This window comes from Myotis daubentonii, chromosome 7 (assembly GCF_963259705.1).
Source record: "Myotis daubentonii chromosome 7, mMyoDau2.1, whole genome shotgun sequence".
NCBI lineage: Eukaryota > Metazoa > Chordata > Mammalia > Chiroptera > Vespertilionidae > Myotis > Myotis daubentonii.
In genome coordinates, this window is record NC_081846.1 from 43,384,767 (window position 1) to 43,407,270 (window position 22,504).

Consider the following 22,504-nt stretch of genomic DNA (forward strand, 5'->3'; position numbering starts at 1 on the left):
CTGTATAATATTCGTTATTTCAGTCCGTGTATGCTTAGTTTCTAGTTGGTTCCCCAATATAAGATCGAGGGTCTTATTAGTTTTGGTGTAGATCTCATTAAGTTTATCGGCAGCTTCTAAACAGTTCTTGAGAGACCTTAAAAGTGTGGTTCTGAACTCTATATCTTCCTTTGACAATTTTGTCCTGTTTCTTTGTCTCCGCATTTTGTTATGCTTCCTTGGTGCACCCCCTAGTGGTCTTTGTTCGCAGTCTTATAGTTAAATCTTGATTGTTGTAACTAATCCCAGGGAGGGTTTGACCTCCAGGCCAAGTGGCTATGAGAATCAGCTGTGTCAGCAGTGAGAGAACTTCTGTCCTCTAGGGAGGTGCTAATCTAGCCTTTGCCTGAGGCTATCTGGCAAATGCCTCTGTGCAGGGCTTGGGCGGGGCGGGTCGCACAGGATCAACAGGGTGGGCCGGAGAGAGCAGTTATGGCGGCTCTCAGTCCTGTCCCCAGGGGCTCTGCCTCTCTGAGTCCCAGCACCCGCTGCAAAGCTCGGAGAGAAAGCTGCACTCGCTCTGACCGAAGCCAGACAGTCCCGCTTCTCCCGTTTGAGTCTGGGTCCCTAAAGACTCGCCCGGATCCGGTGCTCAGAGTCTGCGACTCCCTCCCGATTGAAAACAACAACCGCGCCCTCCGCCGCCAGCCTGCTCCGCGCACTCCGCACCTCAGAATTTGACTTCAGCACTGCGCCTCCTCTGAGTGTCCGTGTGTGTTTCTCTTTCCTCCTAGTTGTAGGACTTCCACTCAGCCAGCGTTCCTGTGGTTCTGGGTGATGTTCCTTCCGTCTTTTAGTTTCACTTTTGAAGTAGTTGTTCAAAGCAGCAAACTCCGGCGTTAACCTATGTCGCCATCTTGGTTCCTACTATTCTTTAGTTATGTTCAATTTGTAACAATGAAATTGGGGGTCATCACAACATGAGGAACTGTATTAAAGGGTCGCAGCATTAGGAAGGTTGAGAACCACTGAGCTAAACTGTGAAGTCTCTAGACTGCCAAGTCCACCTAAGGTTTCTGACACCAACTGCAAGTTCAGAGGGGTTCTCAAAACCACATTCAGGTTTGGTCATTCACTAGAAGGATGCACAGAACTCTGTGAGAGTTATTATACTATGGTTACGGTTTTGTACGGGATTTAAGATTTGAAAATCAATATCAATCATCATATCTACTCAGTAAAGAAGAAAAATCATGTGATTTCAATAGATGCAGAAAAAGAATTTCACTATTTTTTTATTTGTTATACCTCACCTGAGGATATTTTTTTCATTGATTATTTTTATTTTTATTGTTTTTATTGTTGAGAGTATTATAGATGTCCCCCTTTTTTTTCTTCCCCCCTGTCTCTCCCCCCCACCCCCATCTCTCCCTCACCCCCTGTCCGGGTCTGTGTTCATGGACATGTCCATTGATTTTTAGAGAGAGTGGAAGGGAGGGAGGGTGGGAAGAAAAGAGAAACAACATTGATTGGTTGCCTCCTGAACTCGCCCTGGCCTGCAACCCAGGTTCATACCCTTGATCCGGAATTGAACCTGAGACCCTTTGGTGCTTGGGTTGAAGCTCTACCACTGAGCCAGCCACACTGGGCTGAGCAACAACCTTCTTTTTTTTTTTTTAAACTGATAATTCTCTGAGTATGATCTATCTGGGGAATAAAGAGAAGTCTTTAGCCTCTGTGTCCACAAAGGTAGTGCCTGGGAATGGTTTGGGCTCTGTATACTACACTGCACAGGAAGTTGGTCTCTATCTTGTAGGGAAATATTGGGTTGATTCAGTACTGCTTTAGCATTGGGACTTTTCTAGAACATATGTATATATAAAGAAAACTAGTGCTTTTGGCTATATCTTCTAAAGTGAAGTTCCTATTACACTATAGCTAAAAATTTAACTTTTTAAAGTTTTTCACAATTCAGCTGCATACAGATTTGTGTGGAATTTGTATACATACGTTATAGATAGAATAATATGGCTTGAACAAGAGATTTGTTTAATGCCTACTGTTTGGAAAACTAGATCTTAAGTTTATAAGAAATTAATTACATAGTTAGAATTTCTAGTCATCTAATTTCAGAGGTTTGTCAAGCAAATCAATCCTACCTTCTTTCTCATGTATTGGTTTGTATCTCACAGCATCAAGCATTTTCATTTACTTGTATCTTCCTCTGTCCTAATTTCTTACAACTTTGTCTTTCACTTCTCCATCTCTTTTTCATTCTTTGAGCTTTCACAGTCTCCTTCTATCTAAATCCTTGGCATTTTCCAATTCTTTCTTTTTATAGGACTTTTTTTAATACCCAGTCTTCCATTGGTGATCACTTTGTAAATCACCATGTCTTAATTTTTTTTCCTGTTAGCTATTGCCTGCATATGTTTTACTAAACTCCGTAGGGCAGAAAATTTGTCTTCCATATTTTATGCTTTGTTTTTACACCATGTACTCTTATGACTTTTATTAACAATAAATCTTAGTATGACTTAGATATAGCTACATCTTTCTTATTTTATGTGTAAACTTTACAAGCATACAAAAGAAGATTCAAGTTTCACCAGCTACCTGATTAGTCATGTGTATCATTATTTTTTAAGTAGCATTAGAAGGCCATATTTTGGAATTACTGGGCACCAAGCCAATAATTTATTTTAACCTGCTTAATTTATATATACAGTGTATTTTTTCCAGAACAAGCAAAGTTGTTTTTTTCCATTGTAAGAAGGAAATGTTCTTTTTTTTTTCAATAATTAGATTGACTTCACATGGAATTGTGCACATGACAGAATACCTTGTGTCCTAATTTTAAGTCATGCCTTTCAGATACAAATGGTCTTTGGAATTATGCTTTATTTATGATAATAGGAATCTTCAATGTTAGACTGGACAAATGTCAGTATCAAAATACATTGATAGCCCTAGCTGGTTTGGGTCAGTGGATAGAGTGTTGGACTGCGGAGTGAAGGGTCCTGGGTTCAATTCCAGTCAAGGGCACATGCCCAGGATTCAGGCTCAATTCCCAGTGGGGGGTGTGCAGGAGGCAGCCAATCAGTGATCCTCTCATCATTGATGTTTCTATCTCTCTCTCTCTCTGAAATAAAAGAAAATATATATGTGTATATATAATACATTGATGTTTTTAAAGTTATTTCTGTTGAGTGTTTCCTTCCCACGTCCCGCGTGGTTCAGGGTTCAGGACCTGGAAGTGGAGCCGCACACAAATGAAAGAGAAGAGACAAGAGATAATTTGGGAATATTGGGTTCCAGGCGGGCAAGTCCAACTCAGGAGGAAGGACTTCCTCCTGTGCTCAGGCCTCACCAAGCTTTTATTGATCTGGGATGCACCCATAGCATAGCCCTTAGGCAGGCGGCCCCCTGCAACAGGCAGACTAGCCCATCACCAAGGATTTACATAATAATAGATGGGGAAGTTGCTTCAGCTACCACTGTCTGGACAAACAGAGGTGGCGCCTAGCTCCAACCTTTGCTAGGGCTTCAAAGGCACCCAGCCTTGGGGGGCGGGGGGGGGGAGCGGGGGGGGGGGGGTTCTCTGTCTACGCTTATCAGATAGTGAAGACAATAAACTGTTTCCCACACATTTTCACAGAAGTCTAGACTTTATTTCCTACTTTTTTTTTTTTTTAATTGGAACCTGTGAACCAAATTTAGCACACATTTGCTTCAGGAAAGTGTGATGGATGAGTTTATATTGAAGTGGGCAAGCGGAGAGGTTGCGGAGCCACACTGCTCATTCTGCTGCACTTGGAGCTCTTGACTTTGGTGCTGTTTTTTCCTTGACTTGTTCCTCATCTCCCACATATTCTCTTGTCTTGTTTACTCAACCTACCTTCTGGAGGTAGCTGAGAATAGCTTTAAGTGCCACCTCACTTAGATATATGTGCATTTTCTTTAATCCTTTCCTGAGGATATGTTTTTATTGATTTTTAGAGAGAGAGGAGGAGAGAGAAACATCGATCAGTTGCCTCCTGTACATGCCTGAACCAGGAATCAAACCTGCAACATTTTGGTGTACAAGTTGATGCTCCAATCAACTGAACCACTCGGCCAGGGCAATATATGTGCATTTTTAGTCTGAATTCTAAAAGATGAAAAATCTCAGCGACAGGATTTGAGTAGTGTGACCTTCTTGGTATCATTGTACTTAAAGGCTTACTTGATGAGCCACCAAACATATTTTTGCTTAATAAGAAAGGTGTGTATGAAAGGATGTATTAGTTTTCTTTTCCTGCCGTAACACATTGCCACAACTTAAGTATCTTAAAACAGCACTCATTTATTATCTCACAGTTCTGTGAATCTGAAATTCAGGCAATTTGGCTCAGCTGGTTCTCAAAGACCTTGGATGCATATGTGCATAACCCATGGGCATAGACAAAAGGGTGATTCCTTGATTTCACAAGGCTGAAATCAAGTAATCAGCAGGCTAGCTATATACTTTTCTGAAGACTCCAAGGGAGAATCTGTTTCTAGGTGGTTTAGTTGCTGACAGAATTCAGTTCCATATAATTGTATGACTGAGTTTTCCAATTGCTTGCTAGTTATCAGATAGGAGGCATTCTCAGCTTTAGAGCCTGCCCACATTCCTTGGATTATGAGCCTTTCCCTTCATTTTCAGTCAGCAACAATGGGTCAAGTCAATGTGTGTGTGTGTGTGTGTGTGTGTGTGTGTGTGTGTGTGTGTGTATGAGAGAGAGAGAGAAACATCAATGATGAATATCATTCATTGACTATCTCCTGCATGCCCCCTACTGGGGATTGAGTCCACAACCCAGGCATGTGCCCTGACCAGGTCAGAAACAAAACCACACAATATGACTACTTGTTTTATTACCAAGATAGCACTGCAAGGGAGAGGGGAGAGGTCTGCTTGTCAATAAATGGTGCTGGTTTAAATTTCCACATTGGAAGGAGGTGGAGGGGTGTGAGGGCTACAGATGTCTCACATTCTTCATACATAAAGAAGTTAATTTCAGGTCTGCTTAGAACTAAATTTGAAAAGCAAAACAATAAAATTTTAGAAGACATATGCCCTTAGATTAGGAAAATATCTCTTAAACAAGATACAGACATCACTAATCATAAAGGAAAAGAGTGGTAAATGTGACTCCATTAAAATTTTCTTTTTTCTTGAAGGGAAGGTGTGTGTGTGTGGGGGGGTGGATGGGTGATAATCAACCAAAGACCTTGTATGCATATATGTATCACCCATGGATGCAGACAATAGGGTGGTGAAGGCCTGGGGGCGGGGGGGGGGCGGGCAGGGGTAGGCTGGAGGGGGTCATTGGGGGAAAATAGGGGACATATGTAATATTTCCAACAATAAAGGTTTAAAAAATATTTCTTTTAATTAAAGGACATTATTAAGATAGTGAAAAGGCAAGCCACAGAATGGGAAAAAATATCTGTAGCACACTATATAATCAATTAATACAAATAGATAAGAAAAAGACAAACAACCCAATATAAAAATGGGAAAACACCTGAACAATGAGTCCATGCTCATATAAAAAGATTCTATTCTTTAAAAAAATATATTTATATTGATTTCAGAGAGAAAGGGAGAGGGCAAGAGAGTTAGAAACAGCAAAGATGAGAATCATTGATCGGCTGCCTCCAGCAGACCCCACACTGGGGATTGAGCCCACAACCCGGGCATGTGCCCTTGACTAGAATTGAATCTGGGAACCTTCAGTCCACAGGCTGATGCTCTATCCACTGAGACAAACCAGCTAGGGCAAAAGATTCTATTCTTCATTAATAATCAGAGAAATACAAAATAGTGTCATAATAAGTTAGCAGTACACATCCTTTAGACCAGTGGTTCTCAACCTTCCTAATGCTGCGACCCTTTAATACAGTTCCTCATGTTGTGGTGACCCCCAAGAGGACCTGCCCACCTGCCGCAGCGCCGCCGGTCAGGTAGTTTGGGCTTCCTTTTTTGTGGCAATTGCTGAGTCCCTCCGATTGATTGTCCCGCCAGCCGGTGGCCTGGGCATCCCTCTGCGGGGCGATCATGGGGTGATGGTGGGACCCCCTGACTAATTGCATCTCCCCTGCCTTGGTAGGCCTGGTGCCAGTGCATGTCATAGCGTGATCGTCCGGATGGTCATTCTGCTGTTCGGCCGTTCAGTTGATTTGCTTATTACACTTTTATTATTATAGAAGATTGTTGGTTATATAAATTGGTACTATCATTTTGAAAAATTCTTGCATAGTCTTGTAGAGCTGAAGATAAACATGCCCTATAAACCAATAATTCCATTTCAAGCTAAAAATTCTATAGAAATCTGTTTAGGTGCTTGAGGACACACACACACACACACACACACACACTAAAAATGGCATCCTATCTAATAAAAGAGAAAAATGGTAATTGGCGTACGACGATACCCTTTTCATTGGCTAATCAGGGCTATATGCAAATTAACTGCCAACAAGATGGCGGTTAATTTGCATATGTAGGCACAATGCAGGGAGGTGAAAGGGAAAGCAGGAAGAAGCCCCCTGCCACTGACAGTGATCGGAAACCCAGGGGGGAGCTAAGAGCTGGGGGGCAGGGCAAAGGCGGCCCTGGGGCCACCTTTGCCCTGCCCCCCAGCCATGATCAGAGAATCAGGCGCCTTTGCTGCCCTGGCCAGTGATAGCAGGAAGTAGGGGTGGAGCCAGCGATGGGAGCTGGGCACGGTCGAAGCTGGCAGTCCCAGGAGCTAGGGGTCCCTTGCCGGGGCCTAAAGCGAAGCCCACGATCGCAGGGCCGCTGCAGCTGCGGGTCCCCGCTGCCCGGGCCGGACGCCTAGGCCAGAGGCATCAGGCCTGGGCAGGGGCGGAGCCTGCAACTGTGGGGAGCTGGGGGTCCCCTGCTCAGGCCTGACACCTCTGCCGGAGGCCTCAGGCCTGGTCAAGGGGCCGATCCGGTGATTGGTGATCGGAGGGTGATGAGGGTCAACTCCTCTGGCCGAGGCATCAGGCCTGGGTGGAGGGCGGAGCCGGGGATTGGGGGGATATGAGGGTCCCTTTGCCCAGGCCTGAAGCCTGGGTCAGAGGCGTCAGGCTTGGGCGGAGGGTGGAGCAAGCGATCAGAGGGAGATGGGAGTCCCCTGCCCAGGCATGATTCCTGGGCCAGAGGCCTCAGGCCTGGGCGGGGGCCAGAGCCAGTGATCAGGTGGAGATGGGGGTCCCCTGTCCAAGCCTGACTCCTCTGGTGGAGGCGTCAGGCCTGGGCAAGGGGCCGATCAGGCGATCGGAGGGTGATGGGGGTCTACGCCTCTGGCCGAGGCATCAGGCCTGGGCTGGGGGCAGAACCAGTGATGGGGGGAAATGAGGGTCCCCTGCCCAGGCCTGACGCCTCTGTCAGAGGCGTCAGGCCTGGGCAAGGGGCCGATCCTGCGATTGGAGGGTGATGGGGGTCAACGCCTGAGGGCTCCCAGTATGTGAGAGGGGGCAGGCTGGGCTGAGGGACACTCCCCCCCCCCCCACACACACCCAGTGCACGAATTTCGTGCACCGGGTCCCTAGTTGTTTATAATAGCCTACAGGTTGATATAGCCTACCTATATGTCCATCAATAATAGAGCAGATAAGTAAATTATGGTATATCCATGCAACATAGTAATCTAAGCAATGAAGACGAATAAACCACTGCCACATCCCATGGCTGAATTTTAAAGACATAACATTGATTAAAGAATTTTAATATGTATAAAAAACTTACTCTATAATTCCATTTATGTAGAGTTAAAAAAAAAAAACAGGCATAAACTATATTGTTTAAAAATGAGCAGTTAGGCAGTAAAACTACAAAGAATGTAAACAATTCGATAATCATTATAGTGGTTATTTCTGGGCACTTGGGGTTTATAAGTGAAGGGGCACATTGGGACCTTTAGGGATGTTGGTCATGTTCTACTTTTTGACCCAGTGGAGATACATGAGTATTTAAGTTATAGTCTTTAAGTAGCACACTCCTGTTTTATGGGCTTTTCTCTGTGTTTGCTATACTAACAATCACAAAAAATAATTCTAATCTTTTTCTCTCATTCTTCCTGATTCGTTCTCTAGTTAGAAGCATAGAGACTTAGAGCTGTTATAGCAAGACTACAAAGAGAACACACCGTTCCGTCTTTAAAAACAAAAACACTTCCAAAGTAGGTTCTCAACACCACCAAAAAAAGAAGCTTTGCCGAGAGTGAAACATAGCATTTGACCTTATTTCCCTCCCAGCCCTCGTCAGATTAGCTAAAAAAGTACTACACTGGGAGGAGTATATGGAGCATACCACTGAAGAAGATTGGGAAGCCAGGGAGGGAAGGATAGATTTGATGGGAGAGTGGAAAAACAGCATCAGAGTGGGCTGAGTGCCATTCCAGTGGACAGGAAAGGAGGCCTGGGCTAGAAGCCAGGAAAGCTGTTATCAGAGGAGCTTTTGAGGGCTGCCTACTGCCTACATAGGCATCATCCAGCAAAGGACACTAGCTTTCCTCCGAACTTCCTGACAGTGAGCCTAAGACGCCCCTGTCAAAGATGGAGGGTGAAGTTGTGGTACTGTACAATCTTCCTCTTTCCATTCCTCCCTTCTGTTATACCCCTAGAGATTTTAGTCTGCGGGGCCCAAGAATCTGTATTTTAGTAAGCACTGTGGGTAACTCTTCTGCAGGTGGCCTCTGGTACTGGGGTACCATTGCCCAGGGAAACGCCCATCAGCACTTGTTAAAAATCCGAATTTATGAGCCCCATACCAGACACGTAGAATCAGAATTTCCAGAGAAGGGGTCTGAGAGTTTACTTTTTAAAACAAAGACCCCAGGTGATTCACAGGGAAGCCTGGGAAACTGCTCGAGACTACTTTTTATTTTCTGTTTTTCTGCAATGTACTTAAAAACATCTGTTTATAATAATTGCATTTTGAAAAAAATAAGTACCTCATGGAAAAGAACAGATTACAAACTATATATTTTTTCTCCAGTCCAGATTTCTCCTCAGGGCTGAAGATTCATAATCTGTTTACGTGGCGTCTCTCCTTGCAGTCACAAAAACATCTTAAACTCAGTGTGTTCAAATTGAAATCACCCCCTTCCCCAAAACCCAACTCTATGTCAGTGTTCCCACATCTTAGTGATAGTAGCATTACTATCCACTCACTGTGCCTGACAGAAATCCTGTCATCTCTGACTCCTCCCTCTCCTTCAATCCCCATTCAGCCCCACCAAATCTAAATTCATCATCAAAAGCTAACATTTTCTTTCCTAAATTGTTCCAGTTCCCCGTTAACATAAAACAAACAAAAACAACCATTCAAACCTGTAAAGAATTTTTGTGTTTATTTGAGCCAAACTGTCAACAATTGCTGGGAAGCAAAACCTCTACGTGTTGGGATAATGCTCCGGAGAATGGCAGGTTTTTACCTTGTTTTTATAAATTACCATCAAAGGAGGAACCATAAGTGGGTTACAAGAATCCATTGGTGAAAGATTAGGGAGATCGGAGAACGCAAAGTGGGGAAACCTCTGGGATTGGATAAAAAGTGAAATGATGGACATATGGTTCTTTTCCATCGGTGGATACTCTTTTCCATAGGTGGATACAGGATAGTTAACAGTTGACAATTAACATGACAACAATAACAATGGGGGGAATTTGTGGTCTCCAGCTCTGGTTCCACATGTTGTGCCCTAAAGGGTCTTGAAAAAAGGAAATTAAAAGTTACCCAGACATTTCACAGGTATGCTATCTTAGATGCAGAAAGACAACAGGCTCAGTAAAGATTGAAGTTGATCATTGTCAGGGAAAATAGTGGCCTAGGAAATGACTACGGACTATAAACAGCTTTTAGTTAAATTTTTAATTTCAGACCATCCTTTGTGGTTACTTTAGGTCTTTGAGTTTGCAAAACCGCATGCAGGCCTTCCCTGAACTAGTCAGGTTAGCATGTGGCCTTTTTTTTCCCCACCCATGCCCCCACTTGTCTTTGTTATGCCCAGAATTCAAGATCCCCAAGATACCATGCCAGGGAGCCAGTCCGATGCAAAAGCAGAAGGTCCTTTATTGAGTTAGCTAACCCGACCCGGGCCTCCAGCCGACGCAGCGACCGGAAAACCGAGTGATATCCATGAGAAAATCAGGGCTTTAATAGTGGGGGGGGGAGGGGGGGGGCTAGCTGTGGGCCTTGCGGATTGGCCAGGCGCCAAGTCGGGTCTTGTTACACAGGATGTGGTCATCTCTATGGCGCGCACATCCCTTGCTTGTCATTGGCTAGTTCAAAGAAATCCCGGGCGTGGCCAGCAGGGGCCTGGGCTTCCGGGAAGAAGGCACTCTTCTGAGCACATGGCCTCTGCCCCAACATGGAGGATCCAGGGTAAGATGGAGGGCATAGCCCTCGCCCTTTCAGTCTTCATCTCCTTGTTCCCACCCCAATTCACTTGACTACTACCAACTCTAACCACCATCATAAATCCTAATTGGTCCACTGCTGGCCCTGTTCGTATTCTCACATTGCAGCTGGAATGATCTTTTCAAAACACAGTGCTGATCAGATCAAATTCCCTCCCCACTATGTTCTCAAGAAAATGATGAAGGTTCTCAGTATGGCCAGTGAGGCCTTGCTTAGTGTGGTCTTAGTGCTTCACACTGTAGCACCCTCTCCCTATGGCCTGCAACCTATGGCCCACTAGGCCACAATGGCCTCCTTTAAATCCATCAGACTTATAATGTTCCTTCCTGGCAAGATGCTGTTACATAAGATGTTCTGCTTCCTTTTCTCTGTTCTTCAGTTTTTCATCCTTCAGATCTCCATTCCAGAGTGACTGCCTCAACAAGGCCTTTCCTAAATGTTCTGACCAGGTCAATGGATGATCCACTGTAAGCCCCGTAGCACCTATTTTTTGCAACTTTCATTTATTTCTCTAAATACATGTGTCTCACTTAATTAGACCTTTTAAAATTCCTTTGGCTAGAATAGTTTCCTGTCTCATCTTTTCTGGTGCTCTTGCAATTTCACTTCCTGAGAATCTATCGCAGTATAATTTTAGAATTAGTAGGAAATAGCTCTAATATTTGGACTCAACTAAGCACCACTTTCATTGGCTTTCCCACATAACCTCTGGCTTATTATTTCCGAACCTTTTGAACATTTGTCTCCATCACAGTACTTAGTTTGTTGTTGTTTTCTTGAAGGGTTCTTTCACTAGTGTCAGTTGCTTCAGGGCAGCTGCTTTATTTATCTCAGTGTCCTCAGCACTTAACACAAGGTCTTGTCCTCAGTATTTAGATGGACCCTCGCAGCTTGTAGTCTAGCCATATAGGGCACATGTCCATTTCTCAGCTGGTAAGTCTTCCCTCACTGTGCCTAACACCCTTACCATTTGATAGAAAGGAGGCTGTGGGTACAGTGTTACCTTCAACAATAAAATCTACTTTTCAGTTTCCTCATTTGCAGAAGGATACCTTAAAAGTTGGTGGGGAGGATTAAAATAACGACTCAGTACTTCTCTCCCTCTCCTTGCCAGGCCAAATCTCTGCTCTTCTAGAGCAATTACCTAGAGAATTTTGTGGCTGGATTAGGTTTCTGGAATCTCATCCAGCTAACTCCTCTGTTTCCCACTTCCTGTTTCCTTCCCCTTTGCAAATAGACTCTCTGATGGCTCAATTAAAACTAGAGAATAAATCCTTAGCAAGTGGAAAACATTCCCTACCTATTCTTTTAGAAAAAGAGATCTTCCTGAGGGGAGATGCAGTATTTGCCTAACAGCACAGGCCTTCAAAAAAACACACACAAACCCACATGCTGAAATAGCGAAGGTTGAAAAACAAAATGCTTACTTTCTATATTAAACTAGGCGAACGGCTTTCCTTTTCTTCTGGATTTATTAAGTGCCTGACCCAGCGTACACAACAAGCAAACTCTGGTTCCCTTTCCTTCATCCTGCTACTAGAGATTTTTAGCAGCGAGGACAAGGAACTCCCCAGAGGATTATCTGGTAGCTTCAGAAATAAATTATTCTTACTATGTAGATATCACGTTCAGTTGCCTTTCTTGTTTGCATATTAAACAAAATTTACACTCTAAAAATCAGCGCCACTTTTCACCTTAGAACGTGTAACCAACAGAACAATCCCACGCACGTGTGTGAGCACGGGGTCCGAAACACATGCCACAGCGTAGGTGATACACAACAGCTTTTGCTGCGGCTTCTCTACGCTTCTGCTTCTCCGTGCTACCTGGTGTGGTCCAAGTATCTAGTTACTTAGGACTGTCATTCCCATTTGGCGGGGAAACTGAATGCTCGCCAGGCAACGTTTCCAAACGGGGGGGGGGGGGGGGGGGGCAAACGGGGGCTGGGAGGTTACGTTGTTTGGGCCCAGGTGTCAGATGGACCTTTGAAGGGAATGTTTTCGAGGTTTCAAGAAAGAAAACTCGGCTCATGTTGTCATCTCCATTTTGGAATCAGCCTCACTTGGCATCGGAAGCTCACCGCGCACGTGAGGGGAGCGTGCAGTTATCAAGTGACTCCTTGACGTTCTTGGTGGTAGGAGCCTCAGGCTCTCCTGGCTGTTTTCTCACCGATTTTTTTTTTTTTGGGGGGGGGGGGCTGGTCTCTTCTATGACGTGTAGCACTAACTTGCTCTGCTACCCGCTGGATGACGGCGACCAGGGGGGACTCTTCAGGGAGGAGAACCTCCCATCCGCACCCACCTCCACCTTCAACCCCATTCCTCGCTCGCTCGTGATGGTCCTAGAGGACCCATCTCGGGCGTTTTCTTTCTCCGAGGAGATCTGCAGAACGGGCTGAGGAGGCAGAGGAAGAGGGAGAATAATGGTACCGGTAAGAGTCAAAATCCATAGCATCCCACCTCCGGGTCGCGACGACCCGCACCCGCTTCGGCTGTGAAGTCACCGGGGGCGGCGCGCTCAGGACAGCCGCTCGCCCGCCCTCCCCAACGGCCCGCCCGCTCACAGTCACGTGACGGCGCGGCGCGCGCCGGCCGCGGCGCCGATTGGCTGGCGGCGGGAGCGCGGGGTTTGATGGGAAGGAGTTGGCCGGGCCGCTGTCTCTGTCAGTGGCGGCTGCTGCCTGCTCCGGAGGCGGGCTGCGCGGTAGCGACCGAAGCTGCCCGAGGCGGACGCCAGCGCCGGGCTGTGCCCGCTTATTGACGGTAAAGCGCTGACAATGAGGGCACTTGGGAGGGCTTGGCAGCGGGAAGGCGCGCTGAGCTTTTTCCTGGGAAACACGCTCCGGGTGCCCGCGCTCGCCCTCCACGCCGCCCCCGCCCCTGCCGAGTGGCCTAAGCGCTCCGCGGTGGCGGCCCGGCATACCCACTCCCTGCTGCGCGCTGACCCAGCCCCGCCGCCCGGGCCCTTGGTGTCCCCGCACAATGGCCGCGGCGGTTCTGGAATGCGGGAGACCCCTGCCTTCCCCCCGGGGCGGTGGTGCCCAGCCCTGTTCGCGGCGGGGGTGGGGTGGGGCGGGGCACCGGGGGTGGAGGGGGCTGAGGCGAGCTGAGCATCGGCTCTGCGGCCCACCTGCGTGGAGGCGGAGGGTCAGCAGGCCTTCCGCCGCGCCTTGGCGTTCAGTGTCCGACCCCGACTTTCTGAGTTGCGCGGAGGCGCCAAGAGTCGGACAGATCGGGAGGGACCGAAAACTGTCAGTGTCACGCGGCTCGGCCCCGGCGTGTGGGCGTGGATTGTGTACAGTTTAGGGAAGCCGGTGTGCGGCGGGTTGACCTGTTCTGAGGAATGGTGGGCCCCGGAGGGGGTGGGGGCACGGGCAGGGGCGCTCAGCTGTCGTGAGCATGGCAGCCGAAGAGCAAGTCGAGTCGGCACCAGTAGTTTTCACTCTTTAATATTGGGTGTTGGGGATGGAGAGGGAGTTGGGACCGGTGAACTCCGTTTTGCTGACGGCTCCCTCGCCGGACTAAGTAAAACCTGTGACTCACCAACTTTTCCATGGTTGGCTTTTCCTAATGAGCTCCTGGTTTGTGATGCCTAATGTCACCTGTTTTCTCCTTTCTCTGGGGCCTGGGCGTCACCACTGACAGAACTAACCCTGTTCTGCAGGGTTTTGTGTGGATGTGCATACGCTTGATTTCAGGCTTATGTTCAAACTGGCAGGGAATGCTAATCTCTCATCCTCAGCTGTCCCCACAGTTCCGTTGTAGGAGGACCAAGTTGATTTTGAACACATTTAAACAAATACGAGTGATGCATTTAAAATTAGGATTTCATATAGTGTTTATATATTGTTAAATCGGAAAAGGATATAAGAGGAGGAGGACATTATTGGCTAACATAACTTCATATAAAAAACTTTCTAATCAGATCATCATTTTTTGGTAGTGTTTAGTTCAGAATGAACATTGGCCTACCATGAAGACCAGAACATAATCATCATCTAGTAAAAGTGCTTTTGGAGGTGTACTTCTTTTCAGTAATTTTATTTTTAAGCAATAAATGTGGCAATTTGGGATATTTCAGAAATGCCTTTTCAGTTATGTACTCGAAAGTTAGAGTTTTGGAACAGACCACTTTTAATCTTAAATTGAATAGTACACTGTGTTATAGAGGTACTGTTGATAGTGATTGAGTAGTTTCTACTTAAGTTTTAAACTTGATAAACATAACACTAAACTTCCTTTGCTTTTAAAGGCCTACATGTTATTTTAATGGAAGAATCTGCAGAGTATTTTGGTTTATGTTTTATACTAAAGATGAGAGCAGTACAATTTCAGTAAAAAAAACCCTGCAATTTTATTTTGCAATTTTAAAATTATGAAGCAGGTTCTTTATAGGAAGTTAGAAAGAAATATGTTCATATTAGAAGTACTGTCTGTACTACATGTGTTTTCTGGTAATAGTAATGACAATGGCTACAATGCACTTAAAATTGTTGGATACTGTACCAAGTGATATATAATTTCATTTAATTCATACAATAATTCTGTGAAGTATAGATATTTTTGCCACTTTACAAATGCAGAAACTGAGGCTTAGAATTTAATTTACCCAAGATCACATAGCTAGTATGTGCTTGAGTCATATTTTGAACCTAGACTTTTTCTACTCCATTATTTTAATATGACTTGAAATGAGCTGAAAATCTAAAAATAACATGCCCCAAGATTTTAAATTTTGACATCCAAACCTGAGTGTGAATTGCAGTTAGTAGAAAAAAACATCATGTACTGTGGGGGCATTATTATTCATTGAAAACATATTAGATGCACCTCGTTTGTAAGGTCATGTCAAGTCCCATTATGATATCAGAGTGGAAAGAGACTCTCTGTACATGTTCATGGGAGAGTTCTTGGGGATAAGCCACTTGAAATTGAGCCATCTGTCCACTCAAGGACAAGCACATTGATTTATGCTTCAGAAAGAAATGCTAGTTATTTGGTCCCAATGTAATTTCCATGTGTTGAAAGAAAGCAGAGATGGGCTAGAAAACAGCAATGATCATAGCAGTTAAAACAACAGTTTGTATTGAGAAATTAATATGGGTCAGGCACTGTTTTAAATCGTTTTGAAGGCATGATGCCATTTAAGCCTTTCAACATTTAAGACGGTCATTAACTATCCCTCCTTTGAAGATGAAGATATTGAATAACTGAGGGTAACCTATTTGCCCAAGGTTTTATAGTAAGTAATGGGTCACAGGAATTGGAATTAAGATGTTTGGGTGGCAAGGAGGGAAAAAGTGTTTGAAAATAGAAGAGGTATGAAATTAAAGCTGTAGAGAAATAGTTGATTTATTTAACTTTGTTATACTTTTATATCTTTATAACATTACATGTGCATTATAGTAAGTTAGCTTCTTTAACAAATACCAGAAATTGGTAGGAAAATTGCTGGAATAATGAGGATTTACTGGTTCTTTGATTATGAGCCTGAAAGCATAGATATGGCATTTAATGACTGTTACTCTAATGTTTTAGAGGACAAATTGAAAAGCACAATCCTCTGCTTCAGGGATCTTGAAGGGTAAGCCATAGTTTGTTTCATTAATTCCAAAACAATTCTCCAAGCAAATAATTGATGTCAAAATCAGTATTAATTACAATTTTATGCATATATTTCACATTATATTTATTTTAAAAGTGCTATACAATAAACAAAGGAAGTGCCTGCAGGTTTCTAGTGTCAGTTCTGCTTCTAGCTGGAGTTGCCTGATTTTGGCAAACCATTAGCATCTCTTCCACGCAGATTTATGCATTCAAAGTTAATCAAATGAAGGAATTGGACTACATGATATACTATACTAACATGTCTCCTGTGTTTATAACTTATTTTCCACTTCAGTATCTCTGTTTACCAGCTATATGAGAATGGCACAGGTGCTTTCATGTATTTTATATATAAACTAGAGGCCCAGTGCACGAAAATTCGTGTAAGAGTAGGCCTTCCTTCCCCTGGCTGCTGGCACCTGGGACCCTGGCACCTGGGACCCTGGCTGCTGCCCTCCTCCGACCACCCGCAGGCACCTGGGACCTGGGCTGGCTTCCCTCCTCCGGCCGTCCGCAGGCACCCGGGACCTGTGCTGGCTTCCCTCGGGCCACCCACAGGCACCCAGGACCCAGGCTGGCTTCCCTCTGGCCCCGGCTTGGTCAGGAAGGATGTCCGGAATGACTTCAGGAAGACATCTGGTTTAATTAGCATATTACCCTTTTATTCTTATAGATAGTTCAATCACATATATAAACTAGACTTTATTTCTGATTTTGTGTTAACTGGTTGCTTTAAAAAAAATCAAAACTAAAATGTGTCTGGCTCTAATATATTTGGGGCCTTAATAAATTACTTCACTTCCCTAGCCTCAGTTTCCTCATTTATAAAATGGAGCAATAGTAGTATCTAAATGATAACATTCATGTAATAAAGCATTTATTTTAGGGCCTGCTAGAGTGTAAGTGCTTAGCAAGTGTTTAACTGATATTATCATTGTTGTTATTACTTTCAAATATTAAAAATTCTGATTTGTGATGGCTACAAACTTAACTTGGCATGTAAGTCTGTTACAAATCAAAATGTGTAGGTCAGTTGTGTACAAAACTAGATAACCATACATTAGTTTCAAAATAATGGGATGATGTATACTTTGAAAATACCAACTTAAAGTGGTTCATCTGAATCTCCCCTTCCCAGTCATCTTTCTTGATTATTTTTTAGCATCTTAAGAAGGTTTTAAGGTCTATTTAATGTCTTAACTCAGAAATGTATACTTTCATTCATTAAAGTTCCTGGATTTCCTACAACTGCATTTAGAAATTTGAATATTGAGTTAATATTGAAGGATTAATAATATTTAGATTGCAACTTAAATATGGCTTATAACATTCGTTATATTTATAAACTTCAAAAAATTTTGGGACTGATTATAGTTATTTCTGTCTGTAAAAATTATTCTATAAGTGAAAGTATTTTATAGTTAGGCTCTTTGTTACTTCTCTAACCAAAAAAGTCCAAGATAGGTATGGCTTGTGCTAATTCTAGCCTATTAGTAGTGTTCCAGAGAGTACTTACTTGGTACTGGCGTTATTATTATTTTTTTTTATTACATATATGGTTTAAAAATGTTAAGAATCATGACCCAACTTTTTATTTTATGGAAATGAAATAGTTTTATACATTGGCAGTATGTAACTATAACCTGGTAAAATATATATAAGTTTGAAAGTGTACTTTCACTGGTTCAACTTAAAAGAATAAAAAATTGTATAATTATTGACTGGTAAATTGACTTAGAATATAATTGCTGATACATTTTCAAGCATATGGTAATATTAGAACACATTTCAGAGTAATAGAAAAACAACTAAATGAAGAGGTTATACAGATAGCTGACATGAAGATCAACTAACTTGAGGGGGACTTAGATACAGTTTTAGAGAGAAATGTTTATTTGGGTTTTAAACAGTACTGAACAGATGAGAACTCTGAAGATAGAGTGGCTTTTGGCCATGTTTTTTTTCTGAGCTATTGGACAAATCACTAAACCTCTTTAACTTAATTTTCTTGTAAAATGGTAACAATGAAGGCTATTCTGTGAAAAGTGATAGCATTAACTCTAACTTACAGAAAAGAAAATTAAGGTTCAGAAACATGAAATGATTTACTCAAGGTCACAGGTAGCCTTGAAAACCTTGTTTTCTTATTCAAATCCAGTTGGGTTTCTATATTATTACTTGGAAGGTGATATTATTCTAAACATTGTAAAATACCTTTAATTTCAAATAACTAGTTGGAGACAGCTGAAAGAAAAAGTTGTGTTTAGTCATGTAGAATGAAAAAAAAAATTAAAACTTTTCTGACAAGAACAATACGGGGGACTTACTTTAAAGAACAGAAAATTGCAAAGTAGTATGAATATACACTTCTAAAATGCCTTGCCATTAAAAAGCTTTTCCAGCTTTATCTTCACTTTTAAATATGTCCTAGTTTGGAAGAAAGGATTTTTTAAAGGACGGACTCTATCCCAAGACTGTCTAAATTAAAATTTCACATAAGTGGAGTCCAAAGAAATTAATCTTCTGTGGTATTTTTAAGGAGTACTACAACATCTAAATTATAGTGGATAGGCTGTGTGTTGTAACTTAAATTTTTTAAGTGCTTGTTTTATTTCTAGCTGGGAATTTCTTTGGACAGTTGATGATATTTATCATTGTGCCCAGTTTCTACAATTAAAAGATGGGTGGATTATTTTCCCGATGGAGGGTAAGTTAACTTTTCTTTACAGTCAACTTTTTAGTCTGATATGAAAGTGTCCAATAAAGCTATTTGTGAGAGTCTCCTTTGTGATGTAGACTTGAATAGTAGTTTGATATTATCCCTGACTCTAATTTTTCTTCTCTTAGAAATTAGTTTTTTATTTGGACTTCAGAGTTCTACTTGCTATATAGGTGTCTAATGTCTCTGTTTAACAATTATTTCATTCTGATTTATGAATTGTTTTTATGTCTCTATGTATTCATGTACGAGTAGTTATCTTTTCTTGTTTTTTTCTCATAATACCTAAATTTCAATCTTATTTGAAAGATAGTTGAAAATAGTATTTTATACAGTACTTACGTTTTTACAGGTTATATTTCTTTGCTTAAAACTTGTTGCAAATATTTACTGAAGTCACACTAAATATACTTTCAGGAAATAATAGGTTAAACAGATTTAAAAATGCAGTCTGATTTTAATTGGTTAATTCTTTAGAGGAAATAGCTCAACTTTAGAGCTAGAAAATATAAAATACATTGATAAATATTCTTCTCTAATATAAGAGGAGGTAATATAGTCTAGGACAGTGATGGCGAACCTATGACACGCGTCAGAGGTGACATGCAAACTCATTTTTTTGGTTGATTTTTCTTTGTTAAATGGCATTAAATATATAAAATAAATGTCAAAAATATAAATCCTTGTTTTACTATGGTTGCAAATATCAAAACATTTCTATATGTGACACGGCACCAGAGTTAAGTTAGGGTTTTTCAAAATGCTGACACGCGGAGCTCAAAAGGTTCGCCATCACTGGTCTAGGAAAAATTACTTTGCTTATTTTAGACTCCTTTTTACCATAATAATGGAGTCTAGTAATACTTGGTACACAATTTAGTTTTCAGCTATTGCTGGAATTGCTCTGTTTTGGATTGGCATTATATTTACCCCTGCCCTCCTTTAGAAATCTTTTTACAGAAGATCAAATTTATCTATTTTTTTTGTCTCTTGTGTTAGGTTGGACCATATGAAATTGCCAATTTTCAACAGCTTTGACTTACATAAATAGCAATTTCATATGGTTCAACCTAATGTTAACAACTCTTGTGGGAACTACAATGAATTGATATTCATTACTCACTTAGATTGTTGAGTATATAATTGGTAAACATTTTCTCAAGTGTTGTATGAGTCATTTTGGCTGGTTTTTATTCTAGGTGGTATTAAAAACACCTTTAACAAACAAGCTCTGCTTTAATGAAGCATTTTTAGATGCCTTTTTAAAATCTGATCTTCAGAGAAGTACTTTAGGAATTCAGAATGATTTAGACCTCCAGAGTCCTAACTGACGTTTTAGCAATAGAAAATCAGACTAATTTTAGTCTTGAATTTTTAATATATGAATTTTTTTTGAATAATATCTGAGAAAATTTTCTTGGAGGAAAATTTGTTTCTCTTGATAAAAATATGTTCTGTTGTGTTTATGAATGGTAAAAACGGAGCTATCAGTTAAAGGTACTTCTAGGACTAAAAAGACGTTAAGTGAAAAATGCTTATTTAATCTTATTTATATAGTCTTGTTTATAATTATATTTTTTTAAATCTAAATTTTATTTATAAATAAACAGGAATATATATAGTTTGACAGCATTTGAAAAAACAATTTTCGGTTAAAGTGTTCTTTTATGATTATATAAATTAAGGTGTTTCTAAATTTGCAATACCAAGTTTTAATGCTGTGTCTCATTTCTGTTTCTGTAACAGACAAAACCTTCAACTGTAGAAGTTCTGGAAAATATAGATAAGGTAAGTTCTTTGTCTCTGGGGTGTTTTAAATCCATTTTAGGTATTATGTAAATACTATTTTAGTATATATTATTTTGGAGACTGGATCTGGTATGGGAATTTAGAGATGATAGAGAGTAAGCATGAAAACTCTGATGTTACATAATCTCAAAAAAATCCAGTCTATCACTGATTTAAGATTGTGCCAAGCGATAGTGCCTGTTCTAATGGAATTAGATGTGTACAGCATTGTGCAAATCAATGTTACAGGTGGATAAAGTAGATTATAAAATAGTCTGCAACAATTTTTACTAGTCTGCAAATTTCACAGCTTTTTATGCTCTCTATGATTATTAAAAATGGCTATTTCTTGGGAATACTGAGAGTGATGAATGGATTGAAAAATATAGTATAGATCACTGCTTCAATATTTATGAATTCTTTTTATAGCCAAATATTTTATAGACCTTATACAGGAGAATTCCTATTTGATTTAATACTATTTATTGATGCTAGTTTCAAACCTCCAATTTTTGATAGGTTAAAAACGGTATCTTAAAATATTGCATTTAAAAAAGTGATTTGTCAGAATAGGTATTTTTATTTATTTTTAATTTTAGTTTTTCATATTATGTTCTATTTTAAAATATTAAGATATTCTATTTCATTGAAATTTAAGAGTTCTGTCTATATAATCTCTATCATGTGAAAAATTTTTGTCAACATGTTTATGAAATTTGAGATTAAATAGTATAAAATAATTTTCTCTTAACAGGAAATTCAAGCATTGGAAGAATTTAGGGAAAAAAATCAGAGACTACAAAAATTATGGGTTGGAAGATTAATTCTTTACTCCTCAATTCTCTATCTGTTTACATGTTTAATTGTATACTTGTGGTATCTTCCCGATGAACTTACAGCAAGACTTGCCATGACACTCCCATTTTTTACTTTCCCATTGATGTAAGTAAATTGTTCTTTTTGTTGACCTTTCCTCTTTCTGATTAGATAGTTTTAATATATTTAGTCTTTTTTTAATTAGAAAAAAAAGCAATGCCTCAGATTGAATAAATATGTGTTGTTTTTGCATTTTGAAAAATATTTCTTTAAAAAAGTAAAATGATGTTTTAAGCCTTTTCATATAGTTCAACATACCTGAGGAATATGACCCAGTGACATTAGTAATAAAGACTCTGGCAATCTTTTGTGATTCTCTAATAGAGGTCTATCTTCCCTACGTGTATTGGGCATGGAATGGGCATTTCAAATTGTGGGTAGTGGCAAGTGAGGGAGGGTTTGTAAAACAAAAGGAACAACTGCCCCAATGATTCTGAATATATTCCATTCATTCTACTTGTTTTCCCATTTTTTTTAATCACTGCTATAAAACAATTGGCCCTTATAGAAATATTTTATAATTTAGTACACTACAGAAGATGTAATGTGATTGAGAATTGAATAAAAAATTTGTCCATTCAGTCAATACACCTTTATGGGTACCAACTGCATAGACATTGGATTATAATGGTGTATGGTACACAAAAATACAAAATTTTTGACTGTAGAGTTTAGATAGCATACATTAAATTAAGTACTAAGTATGATGAATATTATGAAAAAGAAGTGCCAAATGCTATGGGAGGATTAACAGGGGGCCCTCACACAATCTGGGGAGGAGGTGGGGGTCAGAGAACGGCCTTTGTATTCATTTTCTATTGCTGCCACAAATTTAGTGGCTTAAAACAACACCCATTTGTTGTATTACAGTTGTGCAGGTGAGAACAGAAGGCTTGACTGGTTCCCTGTATAGGGTCTTAGAGGTCTAAGTCAAGGTTATTAGCTGGTCTGGGATCTTATCTAGGGTCTCTGTGGGGAGAATCTTCATTCAACTTCTGCTGTATCTCTCTGGCTCTTCTGCTGTATTCTGCCCTCGGGTGTAGAAAGCTCTGCTTTTAGGGTTTAACAGATTATATT

At 41.2% G+C, this 22,504-nt stretch overlaps 1 protein-coding gene across 4 annotated transcripts in view; it reads left to right on the forward strand.

Moving 5' to 3' along the window:
• Positions 1 to 13,067: 13,067 nt before the first annotated feature.
• The window catches only part of LNPK (lunapark, ER junction formation factor), a 76,312-nt gene continuing 66,875 nt past the window's right edge, over positions 13,068 to 22,504 (forward strand). For all 4 annotated transcript variants that reach the window (XR_009453810.1, XR_009453811.1, XM_059704016.1 and 1 more), the window contains exons 1-4: positions 13,068 to 13,200; positions 18,663 to 18,751; positions 20,510 to 20,551; positions 21,306 to 21,493. Coding sequence is in view for 2 of the 4 variants with exons in the window: in XM_059704016.1 (XP_059559999.1) it covers positions 18,725 to 18,751; positions 20,510 to 20,551; positions 21,306 to 21,493 (257 nt within the window). In the remaining 2 variants the exon portion in view is untranslated. The remainder of the gene's footprint in view (positions 13,201 to 18,662; positions 18,752 to 20,509; positions 20,552 to 21,305; positions 21,494 to 22,504) is intronic.